Source organism: Thermobia domestica, chromosome 15 (genome assembly GCF_964235325.1).
Source record: "Thermobia domestica chromosome 15, izTheDome1.hap1.1, whole genome shotgun sequence".
NCBI classification, from domain to species: Eukaryota; Metazoa; Arthropoda; class Insecta; order Zygentoma; family Lepismatidae; genus Thermobia; species Thermobia domestica.
The window spans coordinates 136,706,090-136,722,160 of NC_137468.1; the positions used below are offsets into that span (position 1 = coordinate 136,706,090).

The 16,071-nt window shown below is 33.0% G+C and overlaps 1 protein-coding gene across 1 annotated transcript in view; it reads left to right on the forward strand.

Annotated features, from left to right (window-relative positions):
- Positions 1-11,561, forward strand: part of LOC145671909 (uncharacterized) — a 31,921-nt gene extending 20,360 nt beyond the window's left edge. Inside the window, exon 2 of the mRNA XM_081741119.1 lies at positions 10,084-11,561. Within this exon, the coding sequence (XP_081597245.1) occupies positions 10,084-11,178 (1,095 nt within the window). The 3' untranslated portion in view covers positions 11,179-11,561. The remainder of the gene's footprint in view (positions 1-10,083) is intronic.
- The last annotated feature ends 4,510 nt before the right edge of the window (positions 11,562-16,071 follow it).

Genomic DNA, 16,071 nt, shown 5'->3' on the forward strand with positions numbered 1-16,071 from the left:
ATCATATGTTCCAACTCGTCGTAATATTCATTACAGGAATTTCAATTTTCGAATTTCTGTACTTTATTATCCCGACTAACTCCAACTATTAGAACAACATCTTGTCTCCTACTCAACTTTAACAAACATAATAATGGAAACAGGTACAACTATTAAATCACCTGCACTGTTTCAACTTGTCCCTTCACAATTGTAAAAAGTAATAGTGTAAGGCATAGTTACATTGCATGAAGGATGTTATATTGGCATCTAACAAACAGTTTTTTCTCTAAAAAGCTGAATTTTATGTTGAAAATTCTTTATTTCTCCTTTTCTATTCTTATTCCATCTGAACATGTATGAAAACTCAAAACATGTAGTGAACTTTCCTTTATATGTGCGCTTCCTCTGCTTAAATCAAATAATTGTTGTCCTTCCTGCAGTAAAACTTGGGCTGTTTCTGATTCGTCAGATTTAGAATCATGTTACGGTTGAATTAAAACATTTTTCGCATTTGCTATTTGGAGTTCCAAATATAAAATAGTACGGTTAGTGTATAGACTTATTATCTCAACCGTCGGACTATTTTAATTTACTACTGCTTTTGGAGTCAGAATGTTTAACTTATTCGCTAATTCTCTGTCAGGTTCTGAAGTTTGTTCATGGCATAATTTAGAATTTTGTATTTTTAATGGTACCGCTGTATGTCAATGAGGAGCTGGAAAGGTTGTTTCTGTAATAAATTTTGTTTGGAATGCTTCTTTTAATAAACAAGTAGTAGTGTTGCGTGTACATCACGTGAAGGAAAAAAAATGAAATGAAATCTTTAAGTTTTAAGTCCTACGGTTATGCCGGTTAGGCTAAAGGAGACGGTGATGATGAGAGATGAGTGAAATGGTTTAATGAAGAAAGTGGGAGGAAACGGGAGAACCCCGAGAAAACATACGAGCACGGTGTTTGTCCACTACAAAGTTCACTTGGCGGACCACGTGAAGGAGTTTGGCCTTTTATAGTGTGATATTTTCTCTCTTGTTATTGAAATCGAAAGTGGTAGATCCTATTTAAACCACTTCCGGTTTTATTAGAGAAATTCGAAAGGATATTAAATATATTCTTGGTACGCTTAACCAATTGCAGAAAACCGCTTCTCGTTATCTGGTACCTTTTCACTTTATAATGATCAACGTTAAAACAGGATTCTTATCGTATTTGCTGTATGTGGGCCAATATTAAAACCAGAAGTCATATTGGATTTTTACCACTTCCTATTTCAATACAAACATAAAGATGGAAATTAAATGTATTCTTGGGACATTTAATCTATTGCAGGAAATAGCTACCCCCTATCTATTACAAGTTTTAGACTTTTAAACTATGCTATGCATAACTGTCGGAAGTCATAGAACGGCTTTGTCCGTCCGTACCTCTGTCGACAAAAAACGGTACGAGATATCGAGATGCGGTTTCCTGCAATCGATTCAGCGTCCCAGGAATAGGATCCGTCTCGTTCGTTAACTCTCTATTCAAACTAGAAGTGGTCCAAATTAGTCATTTTCGGTTTCAACGTTTATTGTTGTAGAATTAAATCAGTAACATATAGCGAGGAGCGGTTTTTTGCAAACGATTCAGCGTCTCAAAGCATGCACGATGACTATATCGAACACTCTTCATTCAACATTTATCGCCAAATGGTAATAGATAGCGGCAAGCGGTTTTCCGCTATCGATTTAGTATCTAAAAAGGAAATATTGTTACAACCAATAATACTCTACCGAAACCTGAAGTGGTTGAAATTTATTAATTCTAGTTTCAATACTGACTTTTATATTGCAAAAACGAACAGAGATACAATTTTCTGCAATTGATTCAGTGTCACAACAATAGATTTCATCTCCTCCGTTAACCAGCTATTCAAACCGTAATTGGTTGTAATTTTTACCACTTCCGGTTTCAATATTGATTTTTATAGAGTAAAAATAGAGAATTCGAGATGTAGTTCTTTGCAATTGATTCAGCGTCCCAAGAATAGGTTTCATTTTATCTGTTAACCTCCATTCAAACCGGAAGTGGTTGTGATTTATGACAATTTTCGGTTTCAACATGTATCACCAAAGAACAAAATGATATTAAATAATAACAAGCCTTTTCCTGCAAACGATTCACGATGCCATCACAACCCACAACACTCTACCAAAACCGGAAGAAATTGAAATTTACTACTACTTTCGGTTTCAATACTGATTTCTGTAGAGCAGAAACGGTTAGCGATATCGAAAAGAGGATTTAAAAAAAATATATATATTCAGCTTTTCAAGAGTAGGTTCTATCTCCTGCCGTAAGCATCTATTCAATACGGAAGAGTACAAATTACTGATTTCCGGTTTCAATCTTTATTGCCATAGAACAAAAATAGTAAGGCATAGCGAGTAATGGATTTTTGATATTGATTTAATTGGTTTTATCTTTGTTCGTATTAATTTATTGTAACCAGTAGTTATAGATGACCTACATGAAGTTTGAGTATTGAATTGCCATAGTTTGGAAGTCCATCGTATTTTTACACTGTAAAACGAATCTCACTTCCTACTCTTTAGCAATCAACATTAAAACCGGAAGTCGTGTATTTCTGCCTTTCCGGTTTTAGTGTAAATATTGGAGTAGGCATGGAATATATTTTTGGACGCTTCATTACAGAAAGCCCCTTCTCGCTACTCACCTTTTTCATTCTCTAATAATAAACGTTGAAACCGGAAGTGGTTTATTTCTGCCACTTCTGGTTATAGTAGACAGATTAGAGTGAGAATGAAATATATTTTTGGGATACTTAATTGATTTCAGTATACTTTTATTACGGTTTTTGTTTTATGACGATCAGTGTTTAAACCGGAAGTGATTGATTTGTGGTACTTCCTGTTTGAATATAGGGCTAAGACATAAGATGTACCTATACTTAGAATGCTAAATCGATTCAAAAAAAAGTTGAGAATGCTCCAAGAGCATTGCCAGAATGAACTTAAAAGAATGGAGAGATGGATCGGGAAGAGTAACTGTGATTGTTCCTACATGTAAAAGTAAATCTTTTTATTCGCACCTCCTTTTGTTTCTCGTAAAAATTCGCAAAACATAATCTCTCTATGACTTACGGTTCCCGAGATATGGCCCCTTAAACCTCCCGAAATTCGAAATTTTTGGGACAATATCGGGGGAACGATAACCAGTTAGCCAGTGGCCACCGGTTACTATTTGATACCAAAATGTTCATCATCTTCTTAGGTATTGATCAACACCAATATGATCTCTCTATGACTTACGGTTCGCAAGATATGGCTCCTTAATCCCTTGCACTGAAATAATGAGTCTAGCTCGTCATGGCCTCCCGGTGCCAAATCGCACAATGGCGAGCTATACTCGTCATAAAATTTAAATTATTGTAGCATCACGTAGGGTTAGTATATTGATGTTTTGAAAGTTATATAATGATAAATCATCTATAATACACTTTTATAACTTATACTTCAATTATCAGAATTCGGAAAATAAATCGTAGTGGAAGGGAATCCCGAAATCGGAATTATTTTTTGGCCAATATCTCGGGAGCGGTAAGTCATAGAGAGATGGTACTGGTGTTAATCAATACCTAAGAGGATGTTAAACATTTTGGTACTGATATTAACTGATCGTCATTGGCCAATTGGACACTGACCAAATCAGTGGCTAGTTGAACAGTGGCCACTGGTTACTTTTTGGTACCAAAATATTGACCATTTTCTTAGGTATTGATCAACACCAATATGATCTCTAGGACTTATCGTTCGCGAGGTATGGCTTCTTAAATCTCCGGAATTGGGCCATTTTTTGGCCAATATCTCGGGAATAGTAAGAGTGACGCGAAAAATTCCATCACTTTCTCAGATGGATTTTGATGCTCTATCGAATGGAGGGCTCGGAATTGGCAAAATCGCAAATAACAGACAGACAGACAGACGCAATTCAGTAACAATTCGGTAGAGAATTCAGTAACAATTTTTTTTTAAGTTCGTTGAACACTCCCACTATCTGTCATCATTTTTGTTCCATGTAGATCAATGTTAAAACCGGAAGTTGTAGTAGATTTCATCCACTTCTGGTTCTAGTAGAAAGTTAATAATAGAAGTACAATGTATTTTTAGATGTTCAATCGATTGCAGAAAACCTCATCTCTCTGTCACTTATACCGTTTTTGCTCTACAGCGATCTCATTAAAACCTGAAATGGTTCATTTCCACCACTTTCGGTTTCAGTATCGTGTCCAAAACGAATTTGACTCTTAACTTTTGACATTTTACATTCTGACCAAATTTGGTGATGATTGATCAAGTAGATCTCGTGTTTTTTTTTTTTTTTTTTTTTTTTTTTAAATCCCGAATGGAAGAACGGACAGGGTAATACCAAAGTTGTATACGCTCACTTTTGAAACGTCCTTATTCCAGCTGGAACTCAGAGTGTAAAAAATGAGTTAACTCGTGCTCAAACTCAAGCTTTTTAAAAGGAACGCGCTCAACTCACGCTCAATGTTTTGACCTAACGCTCAACTCCAAGCTCAACATAAAAAAAAAAATAAATAAATAAAACACGCTCTGATCATTTAAAAACTAAAATATTTATAATGATGCAGATTTAGAACGGTACGGATTACAATTGGAAATATTAGGATATAATACGTGTACTACTTTACAAAGAAATAGGGCCTAATAATATTCAAGGAATTAACTTATGCAACCAGAAATCTATAATTACAGTAATAATGTGCAGTAATAATGACCTCCATATGCCTCCATAAGAAAAGCACTCTACGTATCTTCTATACCCTAAAACCTTATAAGCACTTGTCTGAGAATTGTAAAGCTGTGTGAATTCGATGCCGTTTTATACTCGCATTGTGCCACTCGTTTGCCTTTTTTCCCTCAGTCCTTGTAGCTCAATATGTTATGAAACAAATATCCTTACCTAACATGTTAAATGAAATGGCAGTCTGCTAACAGAACAAATATTTAAAGCATTAAGAGATTTGTTTCCCCAAAAATAAACGCTGGGCTATTTTGCAGTTCTTAACCTTTACGAAAAGATTAAATCTGTATACATTATGCAAGATTTCAAGTACCATAATAAATTCTTTAAAAATCGGTCAATCTATATGAAGCTACTTGGCATCAATGAGGGTTACTATTTTTTTTTTTTTTAATTTTTAAAGATTTTTTTTTAAATACTAAAAAATCTTATTGCCATATACATTGGCAGCAAATATATGTAGAAATTTTATTCGCAGCCAGTTTGTGAGTAGCGATCATTTTAGTTGAGCACTATGTTCCAATAAGTGACTTTGCAGACGTTAGCATAAACTTGTATATCTTAATACTGACTGTGACCTATTTAGAAACATTGGAACAAACACCATTTTCTCTTCTTTAATTTTGTCTCTTAGTATGAAAAACCTAATTGAACCTTAATAGGTGAATATTACTCGCTATATTTAGCACCGAAATTTAACATTTTTTTTTTAGAGCTAAGAATTAATGAAGAGGTGAAATATCGAAGTTGATTTTTTATTATAATTCCGTATGGTACTATAGTTACTATAGCTAAAGTACACTGATATTTCCCCCCCACAATTTTAAGTTATAGAGTCTTTATCTGACCTAAACTTGTTCTCTTCCAAGTTCCTCCATTTTGAGGTGTTCCTACCGTTACTAGAATTCTCCAGACTTGGTGAAATTTCATCTATATTTGGTTATGCTGCCTATTCCTGATATTTTCTATATTATCATTCGAATCTGAATATAATGTATAAGATCTTTCCATTCTTCATTCGACCAAACTTTTGAGTCTGTTGTTTAAGCAACGAAGCAATCGTGTCAAGCAACGAGTTTAATTTATCACACGTAAGAACTACATCAGGACATTCCAAAGGTAACAACGTTTCGTTTGTGATATGGACGAACGGAACTATTGGCTAAGAAGCATATTTTCCACTAATATATATCTGTGGCTTGGGTCTAAAAGGGCCAATGTCAAAAAATACAATTTTGAGAAAAGCGCATTTGAAATTTCTTACAATTTTTTTGTTTGATGGTATTTCAAACATACTTGCAAATAGAAAATTTATACTTTCACCAATGAAAGATATGTTTATGCCCTATCGGATACTTGCATTTTCATGAATATAATATGCAATTGTCATGAAAAGTATGTAGCTAATCTTCTCCTTGAAGTGAAACATTAAGCATATAAGTGAAATTTTAACATTTGTTTCCTTATTGTATTACAAATCCCAATTTTCTCGGCGTTCTCCCGTTTCCTCCCACTTTCTTCATTCCACCATTTCATTCATTTCTCATATTCACCGTCTCCTTTAGCCTAACCGGCATAACCGTGGGACGTAAAACTCAAAGATTTCATTTCATTTTTTACAAATCCCAAAACAATGCTAGACACTTGTTAACGATAAATAGCCTATATCAAAATGTGGTTGAACTCAGAATATGGTTAGAAATGGCTAAAAAAAAAAAAAAAAAAAAAAAAAAGGCTAGAAAAGCTGCTAGTGAATTTTTTAAAAAAAATTGTGGCCAGCCAGGTTCTCAAAATGGCCAAATCTAGCCATAAAGTGTCTGAATTGGCAACCGTATGCAGTATTAACAAAATATACACTTTTAACCATGATTGGTCACTATGAACCAGATTGTTTGATTTACATTCACAGACACAAAAGCACAACACTATTATCTTATTTCCATTTAGATGTCACACAAAAGACGCCGCTTTTCAAGTCAAACAAATAAGTACAAAGTCTAAATATTGGCATCAACAGAGTTTCCAAAACACTAGATAAAAAAAGGACAATTCTCACTTTGGTCGCGTGAAAATAATAACAATATTGGATCAAAAAAGGTCAATGTTCACTTTGGCCCTAATACACATTATTCTTAGTAGATTGAAGAAAGGCCAATCAATACTTTGGCCTTTTTAAAACATAAATACTTCATTCTCAGTAAGGGCCTATAACATTATTTGGAAAATTATTCTAAAACTATTCCGTGTTGATACTTGCTCTTCTTACAGAAGAAAATACACATTTAGAGACACTCAAATTGCTGAAAATCTCATTTCCGCCAAAAAGTGACATTGGCCCTTTTAGACCCAAGCCACAGATATATTCTTATCTTATCCAAATAATATTTGTAGGTGATGGGTAAGCATGACCATAGCTGCCGAAAGCCCAGAAATCTAATTTCTAATCCCTAAAACAAGAAACGTTTCAGAGAGGTTCTTTGTTTCCCGCCTTGTTTATGAAAGTATTTTTAAGATCGCTCTCTCACATTTTACAGTTCTAATTGGATGACGAGCTCCTCCGTGAGTAAGCGGTTAGCATACGCGCCTTTGGCGTGGGAGACCCGGGTTCGATTCCCGGCGGGAGCTCATGTGGTTCGGATTCCACGTTAATCAGTAGGTCCACGTCTCATATAGCCTCGCTGCTGAAAGGGGCGCTAAACTAAAATCAACTCAACTCTAATTGGATGACAATGCTTTGAAATTTTTAACTTTACTTATCTTAAGATATATTTATCTTTAAATTTCGTACTATATGAAATTAATTTTATATTTAACATTTATTTGAGAATTCATTTACAGTATCTGAGAAAGCTAACAATTCATTTCGTTAAAGTACCACCGTGTATATACCTAGGTAGTATACGAGGTTACAGGATCCCTCTGAAAGACTAAAAAGGCCCGTAAAAAGCCTTTACCATAAAGGAAAAGGAGCGGCTTAAGCATCCACCATAGTGTAAGACATAGTTAAAGTATCATGTTTTATCAATTTGCTAATAATTGGGGAGCAAGGCGGCTACGTCCATTTATGCCATACATCGTAAACATCCACTAATTCTGTAATACCTAATTCTGATTCACTATTAAATAAAACACATCATCTAGTTTTTTTTTTATCATGCAATTCAAATGACATATATGATTATTTTGGAGAACAATTAATACCAGCAAGAGATATGAAAGTGAATAATGAAAGACAACATGAGGTGAGAAAGTAGTTACATAGGAGTGAATCCATGACTATTATTGCGTGCTTAACAAGCTCGGTTCTCAATTGAAGTATTTCTCGTCACGGCCCTGTAACTAATATTTTATACTTATTAATGCTTTTCTATTAAGACGTTCATCTCTCATGTGTCTGAGATTGAATAAGGTAGTGATGTATCCTTGAAAAAGTTGAAAGGATAAAGATTTACCATATGTAGATCTTGTGCTGAAGCTGACTGTGATATTTAGACATAGCTAACAATGGTGTCTTTGTAAGTTTGTGATTTTAAAAGAAAATGAAATTAAATATTTCCGTTTAACGTCCGACGATTATGTCCTTTAGGCTAAGAGAGACGGATGATCTCAAGACAAATCAATGATGATGGAAGAATCAGGGGACTGAGAATGTAGAAGGAAACGAGAAAACCCACGAACACCATGTTCTCCACCACAAACTTACTAGGCCGGTGATCGAACCAGGGACCTCACGTACTAGAGGTAAGCTCTCTACCACTGAGCTACCTTGACCCCTAAGTTTGCGACTTAAATCGTCTGATTTTTCTTGATTTGAATTATTGTCCCGTGACATGTGAATAGCCTCAGGACATAACTTGTAAGAGACTACTGAAATATCCTAATTAATATTTTATTTAAAAAAATAATCCTTATAGTAGTGGATCGTTAATGGAAATTGATATTTATGGAAGAACAATTACATAAAAATAAATTAAAACTTGAATGTGGAATACAGAACCAGTAATCATTAGACATCTAATTTTTATGCACTTAATGTTAAAATTTATGAAATATGCATGCAACTATGCTGTTAAATGTGTTAAAATATGCACTAACAGTATGATAAAAGAGAACAATTCCAAACATGCAGCGACGTTGTGACAGAAATTTTGTAGGTGAAATGTAAGATCGAAAGTGTATTTTACGTTTCAGGGATTTCTCTTCAGAATTTATTTTTATCATGTTTATAGTTTGTATAGGACCCTAATTTTTTTCAAAACAAATTATGAGATTAAGATGAATACTATGATACGAGCACACAAATTTCTAATTTTTCTTCACAATTGCATTACTTTGACGAGCATCAGTTTTCTAAATGTTTCCACTATACAAAAATTAGTTTCCGTTTTCAAGGATATACTCCTTTGCTTAGTTAACCTTCCATTATATTAGAAGATGCTTTCTACATTTTCTGGTGGTAGTTTATGACGTTTATAGCCAAAACATGACTTGTCAGGATCAACAGATGTTACTGGACAACAGTTACAGAAAGGAGCAAGTTTAGTATCTATTTTCTGGTAGTTTGGAATATAACCCTTAAAAATATTTTCCCAAGGCTTCAGTTGTATTATAATCAGAGTTTATGACAAGAACATCCATCAATTTCTTTTTCATAGAGCTCCCGAATTCACCAGCAACTGACTAGAGTTCGTGCTTCACTTTATCAACTAGAGCTAAACACTAACAAAGCAGCATTCATCGCATCTTTTGTTTCTTAATTGATGTTGGCAAGATCTTAAAATGAGTCTTTATCATTATTAGATTTCTAGTAACATCTTGAGAACTGAAAGTGTCTTTAGTCTGCTGACGATTGCTAATAATATTAGTTTATGCCATTTTGTTGCAAAAACGTTTAAATGCATTAAAAATACAATCTAAAATTGGATTTATTGCATGCTATAAGCGTAAATCTGAAATAAAAATTTACAGAATATGCTGAATATGCACTTAAGCATTAATATATGCATTAACCGTTGGAATATGCATTTATATGTACTACAAGACTTCAAATTTCAGCTGTATTACTGTTGTTAGAAACCCCTACTAAGTTAAACAGAGATGCATATAAGCAAACAAAATATTTATTTGAATAAAAGTCCGATGTCTAGTGATCACAAATCTTAAAGAATCATCTTCAACGATATTTTGAAATATTTTAATCCTTAATCTCTGATAAGTTGTACATTTAAGTAACATAAATATTCTGTTTAACTAAGAGAAATTATTTTTTCTTTTCAGCTTTTAAAACTTCTATATGCATTTATTGGAGCATCTTGTACACTGAAACTTCCAGAACGACAGATGGCACCACCATCCCGTAATTCCATAGATTTCTACAGTACTTCGTTTAGTCAGTTAACGAGAAAGAATCGTGCTTATTTTCCTCCTATTTATGGACCTCCTCCACCTGGTTACTACAGTGATGAAGACGACGGAGATTTCGACCCAAATACCAAAGAATATGTAAATAACAATGATCAGAACAATGGCTATCTCAAATATGGAAATAGTAACACTCAAAGGAATAAGGGTATGACACAAAGTAAGAAGAATGGGAAAGAAAGTGGTAATAGTCCCACAACTAATGAAAATGGCTATTTTAATTATTATAGCAGCAAATATAATAATGAACAAAATAACAGCAATAACAATAATAATAATGAAAATCAAAATGACAAAGAAATCAGTCAAAATAGGGAAATTGAAAAGGAAAATGGAAATAATGGAAAATATAACCTTCATCTTCAGAGTACAATAAAAAAATATCAGAATGTTAATAGCGAAAATGGTAACAATAATCACGGTAACAACGAAAACGAAAGAGCCTATCATTATCATCATCATCACCACGATGACGAAGACAATCACAATGACAATGGGTATAGTGAAGAGGCCATTATAAAGAAACATATATACGTTCACTTGCCTCCTCCAGAAGCAAAAATTGAGTATCCGAAGCAAGAATTTCCTCCTCCACCTCCTCCTAAAAAGCACTATAAAATTATTTTCATTAAAGCTCCTATTCCACCCAAAATTCCAGCTCCGGTACTTCCGCCAATACCACCTCCAGCACAGCAAAAAACCCTTATCTATGTGTTGGTTAAAAAGCCAGATCCACCACCAAAGCTTACGCTCCCAACACCACCACCTAGCAAAGTTTATAAACCGGAAGTATATTTCATCAAATATAAAACGAAAGAGGACGAGAGCGAAAATGGAGACAGTAATGGCGACAACGGGAATGGTAATGGTAATAATGGTGGTAATGATGATGATGATCATGATGATGGCCATAATGGCGGTTGGTCCAGTTTGTATGGTAGTCCAGTTTAAATATAACAATAGCAATCTGCATCGAAAATGCCATACAAAGGGAAATGGATAGGTCACTAATTTGAATTTCAAAGATACGGTTGTTGATTACAGAAATGTTAACTTTCGTGAATCAGTATCATTTGTTCATCTTTGTTGCTTGTCACTTAAAGAGTTTTGTCAAATTAATCATTGTAACTAATTATGCCTGTATGTATTAGTATTATCTTCAAAATCTTACAAACACTGATTCGCATCCTTTAACGATAAATGCTATAAATTTTCGAAACCAATATTTTAAATTATATACATCATAGGCATATTTAAACCTAATAAATATATTACGATCTCATATTTCATTTTCACATGTTTGTTAACTACATTATGTAAATATGAAAATTATAACCTGAAAAAATAATAAATTTCACGTTTTTACTACAATATACTGTATTAATATAATTGTAAGATATGCAAGCTTTAAACAGTTTCCTTCCTACAAAAGATTTTCCACATGTAAATTGATAGATGTGGACGGTAAAAATAGAAAATAAGAAAGATTTTATTGAATTTTTACGCGTAAGTCAATATCCAGAGCGTACCTCACCAACACGAAAGAATGTAATAATTGGTTACATACACAACATTTTTTTAAAATTAATTTATAACTTGAAGAAACTGTGTGAACAAAGTTGCAAATAATGAAGAAATTAAAGTAATGACTGTCAGGATTACCATAAAGTATATAAAATGGACAACAAACATGTTTAAGTGACATCAAATAGGTGTATATTTAATTATTGTTTTTGCAATTCGTCGGTAAAAGTAAATGTTTAGAAAAAGTTTGTGATTTCTTGTGAAACAATAAGAATACCTGATAACTTACGGTATAATATATTAACTTTTAAACGCCATGTAAAACATACTTTCTTTTTCCATCGCGATCAGGATTTTTCCACAAATAAAGAATTTCTTTTCGGTTGTCTTTCTTCTTACTACCCTTAACTCAGAATTAGTAGTTTATTATTATTTTGTATGTGAAATGTAGTTAATTTTGTCAAATGTCGTAGCTTATCAAGACAAAAAGCATTTTTGAAATGATTTAAGAAAAACCGCATCTCAGGTATGAAATAACACGTGACCTTTATATACGAAGCCAGTCTTGTGCACGGGCATTAAAATAGTTTGTATTCCATATGTTAAATACATATCTTGCATTTGATTGTACTGTCTCCATATCATCTGAGAATTTCTAGTTCTATATTATGCTAAAGTATAAAAACGTTTATTCTATGTCTAATCACAGGGTAGTTGTTCATAAGAACAAACCACGAAAACTCAATTAATGTGTTATTTTATTTTATCATTATATTGATTATATGTTTCACATTATTTTTTTCTTGCAATATTATAGAAAATTCACGTAAGATTGCAAACATTCTCTTCTTGCTTATCCCGTAATACCATAGATTCCTAAAGAACTTAATCTAGTCAGTTAACGAGAATCATTAATTATCAAATCTATTATAATGAATAGACATAGTAGAATTGATAACTAATGAAAAAAAGAAGGTTCCTTACACAAATAATGCTGAAGTGCTATATGTAGGATTACAAAAAGATTGAATTATATATGTGGTTTCTCGTGAATTTGTATATTTTAGCATTGTATTGATTATACGTTTGACATTATTTTCGTTACATTGTTTTTTTCTTGCAACATTATAGAAAATTCACATAAAATTGCAAGAAAAAATAATGTAACAAAAATAATGTCAAATGTATAATCAATACAATGCTAAAACAACTTGATAAATAAATTGAATTTTCGTGGATTGTTCCTATAAACAACTAATCTATAATTAGACATAGAATAAACGTTTTTATACTTTGGCATAATATAGAACTAGAAAGTCTCAGATGATATGGCGACAGTATAATCAAATGCAAGATATAATGAATACAATATAAGGAATACAATTGCAAGCGTCTCCCATTTACTGTGTGGACAAACAATGTATTTCAGAGTTTATCATCTCGTTTGCTTATTACGTACTTTATGTGTCCGCCTCCCGTATATGTAATCTTAAAGAGAATCAAAATCAAATTAAATCAAGTTTCAAATAAAGTAAGTCTTTTTGTACTTACCATAGAGGTGGATAATATTAACAATTGAAGGACGATATGAGTCGAAATGACTCATTTTATTTTTCTAACGTAAACTATTTTAACTGTTTTTCATTCGGTTCTTTCGTTTTTTCTGACTTTGTCACACGTTTATATGTATTTTATAAACATTTGGATAATTAGTCTCTACTATCCAAATCTGGACTAATTATCCAAATCTGTATATATATATATATATATATATATATATTATTTGTGTATAACGACGGTTAGCGCCATTTTGCCTCATTAGGTTTTGAATGATATTGTCAATTCTTCGGACTAAAAGAGTACATTTAGTAATGGAACAACAGTCATAGCAAAAAAGTGTAGTTTTATCGTCAAATTACGATTATTATTACTGTTGACATACGCAGGTACATTCTATTGTATAATATTTCTTTTATATTTTTAATGTATCGAAGCCCTCTCCTACACACAACCACTTTATATCTATATTTATATCCAGTGGCGTATTTAGGGGGCGACTATCGGGGTCAAACCCCCCCGAAATAAATTTGTTACATTCACAACTTCATTAAAATTTGTCGGCACCCAAACGGAAAAATATAAATGCTTATTCTCGTATTGTGCATAGCCCTCCCCGAAACAAGTTCCTAAATACGCCACTGTCTATATCTATATCTATCTATCTATCTATATATATATCACCCAAATACCGACTATTTTTAACATTATAATTTTCAAAAAACTCACTTTTTATTTATCAGTACTTCGACAATTTCAAAATACTTTTTCTGTTTCCTTGAACTTTTTTTATTGTATGCAGTTCAATCCTTTAAAGAAAGGAGAACTATTTTTAAAAAAAAAAATAACTTGAGCATCCTTAAATTGGGCATTTTGTGAATAAAGAAATGAAGTTTGCATATTATAGAAATGATCTTTCATCCTTTGGGACAGAATTTTTAATAAGACTGATACAGTTATGTCCTTACTTTTAATTAAGAGTTTATATACCGAATTTAATACCTCCAACTTGAGCATCTGTAGATTGACATTTTCTGAATAAAAAAGGAAGTTTCCACCCTTTGTGAGGGAATATTTAAAAACACTGAAGCACGTACTTCCTTGCTTTTAATTGAGATGTTGTATACCAAATTCTACAGATCCAACTTAAGCAAACCTTTACATTCAGCACTTTTCTGAAAAAAAAAAAAGAAAGAAAGAAAGAAAAATTTGAATGTTGCACAAACGATATCTCTTTCCCCTTTAGGAGCAAATTTTCGAAAATATTGAAACACTTATTTATTTGTTTTTAATGAAGCCCCCCCCCCCCCCACCAAGTGTCTGACCTTTAAAGTTGGATCGACTATAATGTCTAGCTGTTTCAATGAAAATGGTGAAACCAAATAATCCTTAGCTAATGATAAAAATAAATATAAAAATCTGGTTTAAACTACTCACTGATCAAAACCATACATTTATTGTAAAAAATATTAATGTGTAACAGTTTCGCCAATAGGAGGGTCGAAATAATCGAAAGTTTGAGGATCCCTTTGCGGTAATGCGAAAAAGTTGTGTATGCAGGTATTACTCCTGAGAAATTTCAGAAGCTTAGGATAATATCATCTGTTCTGGCAATGTCTCTGAAGTTTCGAAAATTTGTTAAAAAATAGAAAATATATAAAAGTTTGAAAATTCGTTGAAAAATTCAAAACTTTTACCTTTTCTAAATTTTTTAATACTATATATTTATTATAACATCTTTCATGGTAGTAATGAAAAGTTCCATTTATATATATTTAACTATTATAAAAAGTTTCAAGACCCTGGGATAATATTTTCTCTTCTGGCAGTTGTCCTGAACTTGCCTATTTTTTCTACTAGTACAAGAACCATATTCTTTCAATCACAATAATTCATTTGTTTCAAGTAAAGCAGCAACATTTTATAACTACACGTTTATTAGGTTTCACATGTTTCATTTATACAAGTACCTGACAGATTAGAATGTTTAGGTCTAATGTTTATGTTTTACCAAACAGAAAAATAAACGTATACATTATACAGCTTATGGACTATCAATTTCTGGATTCTAAAAATTTTTCGCGAAGGTTTCAAACCCACATTTTATACTGACCCTTGAACCTGAATGATGGCATACTCTTTCTGGATTTCAAGGTAGCTCGAATGAAGCCGTCACGGTTTTCATGACCGCGAACTTTCCTGGAGGCCTCTGTAACTACCGTAGTTATACAGTTCTTTCCACAGCTTGGGTGTGGCATGGAAGTCAGCGAATGACCATTCAGCTTGGGTGTGGCATGAAGTCAGCGAATGACCATTCAGTTGGAACTTCTTGCAGCAGCTTGCAGATCGGATGTTATGTCATTCAAGACTGGTGGTAGGATTGTCTGGGTTGTCTGCCAGTCGATCATGTCAATGTAGTCCTTAGTTTCAAAATTTATTTTAGGAATGTCGAATTTGCGAATCAGCTTCATCATTACCCAAGCGTACTGCACACCTAGGCAATGCATACCCTACCTACCCTATGTTACGCTACTGATTCAAGTCCTAATGATATTGTACTAATAGACACCTACAATGCATTTGTAACCCCTATAGACAATCAATCGCACAACGACGCGAACAGATGAAGCGGTAGTGTGCGAGAGACATTAAGTAAAACAAGTGAAAAGTTACAGACACTGTTGATTATTTCTGATGAATCAGAAAGGAAACTTATTTGACAAAGGGCATACTGAAACATTTACCTATTCTGATACAACATCG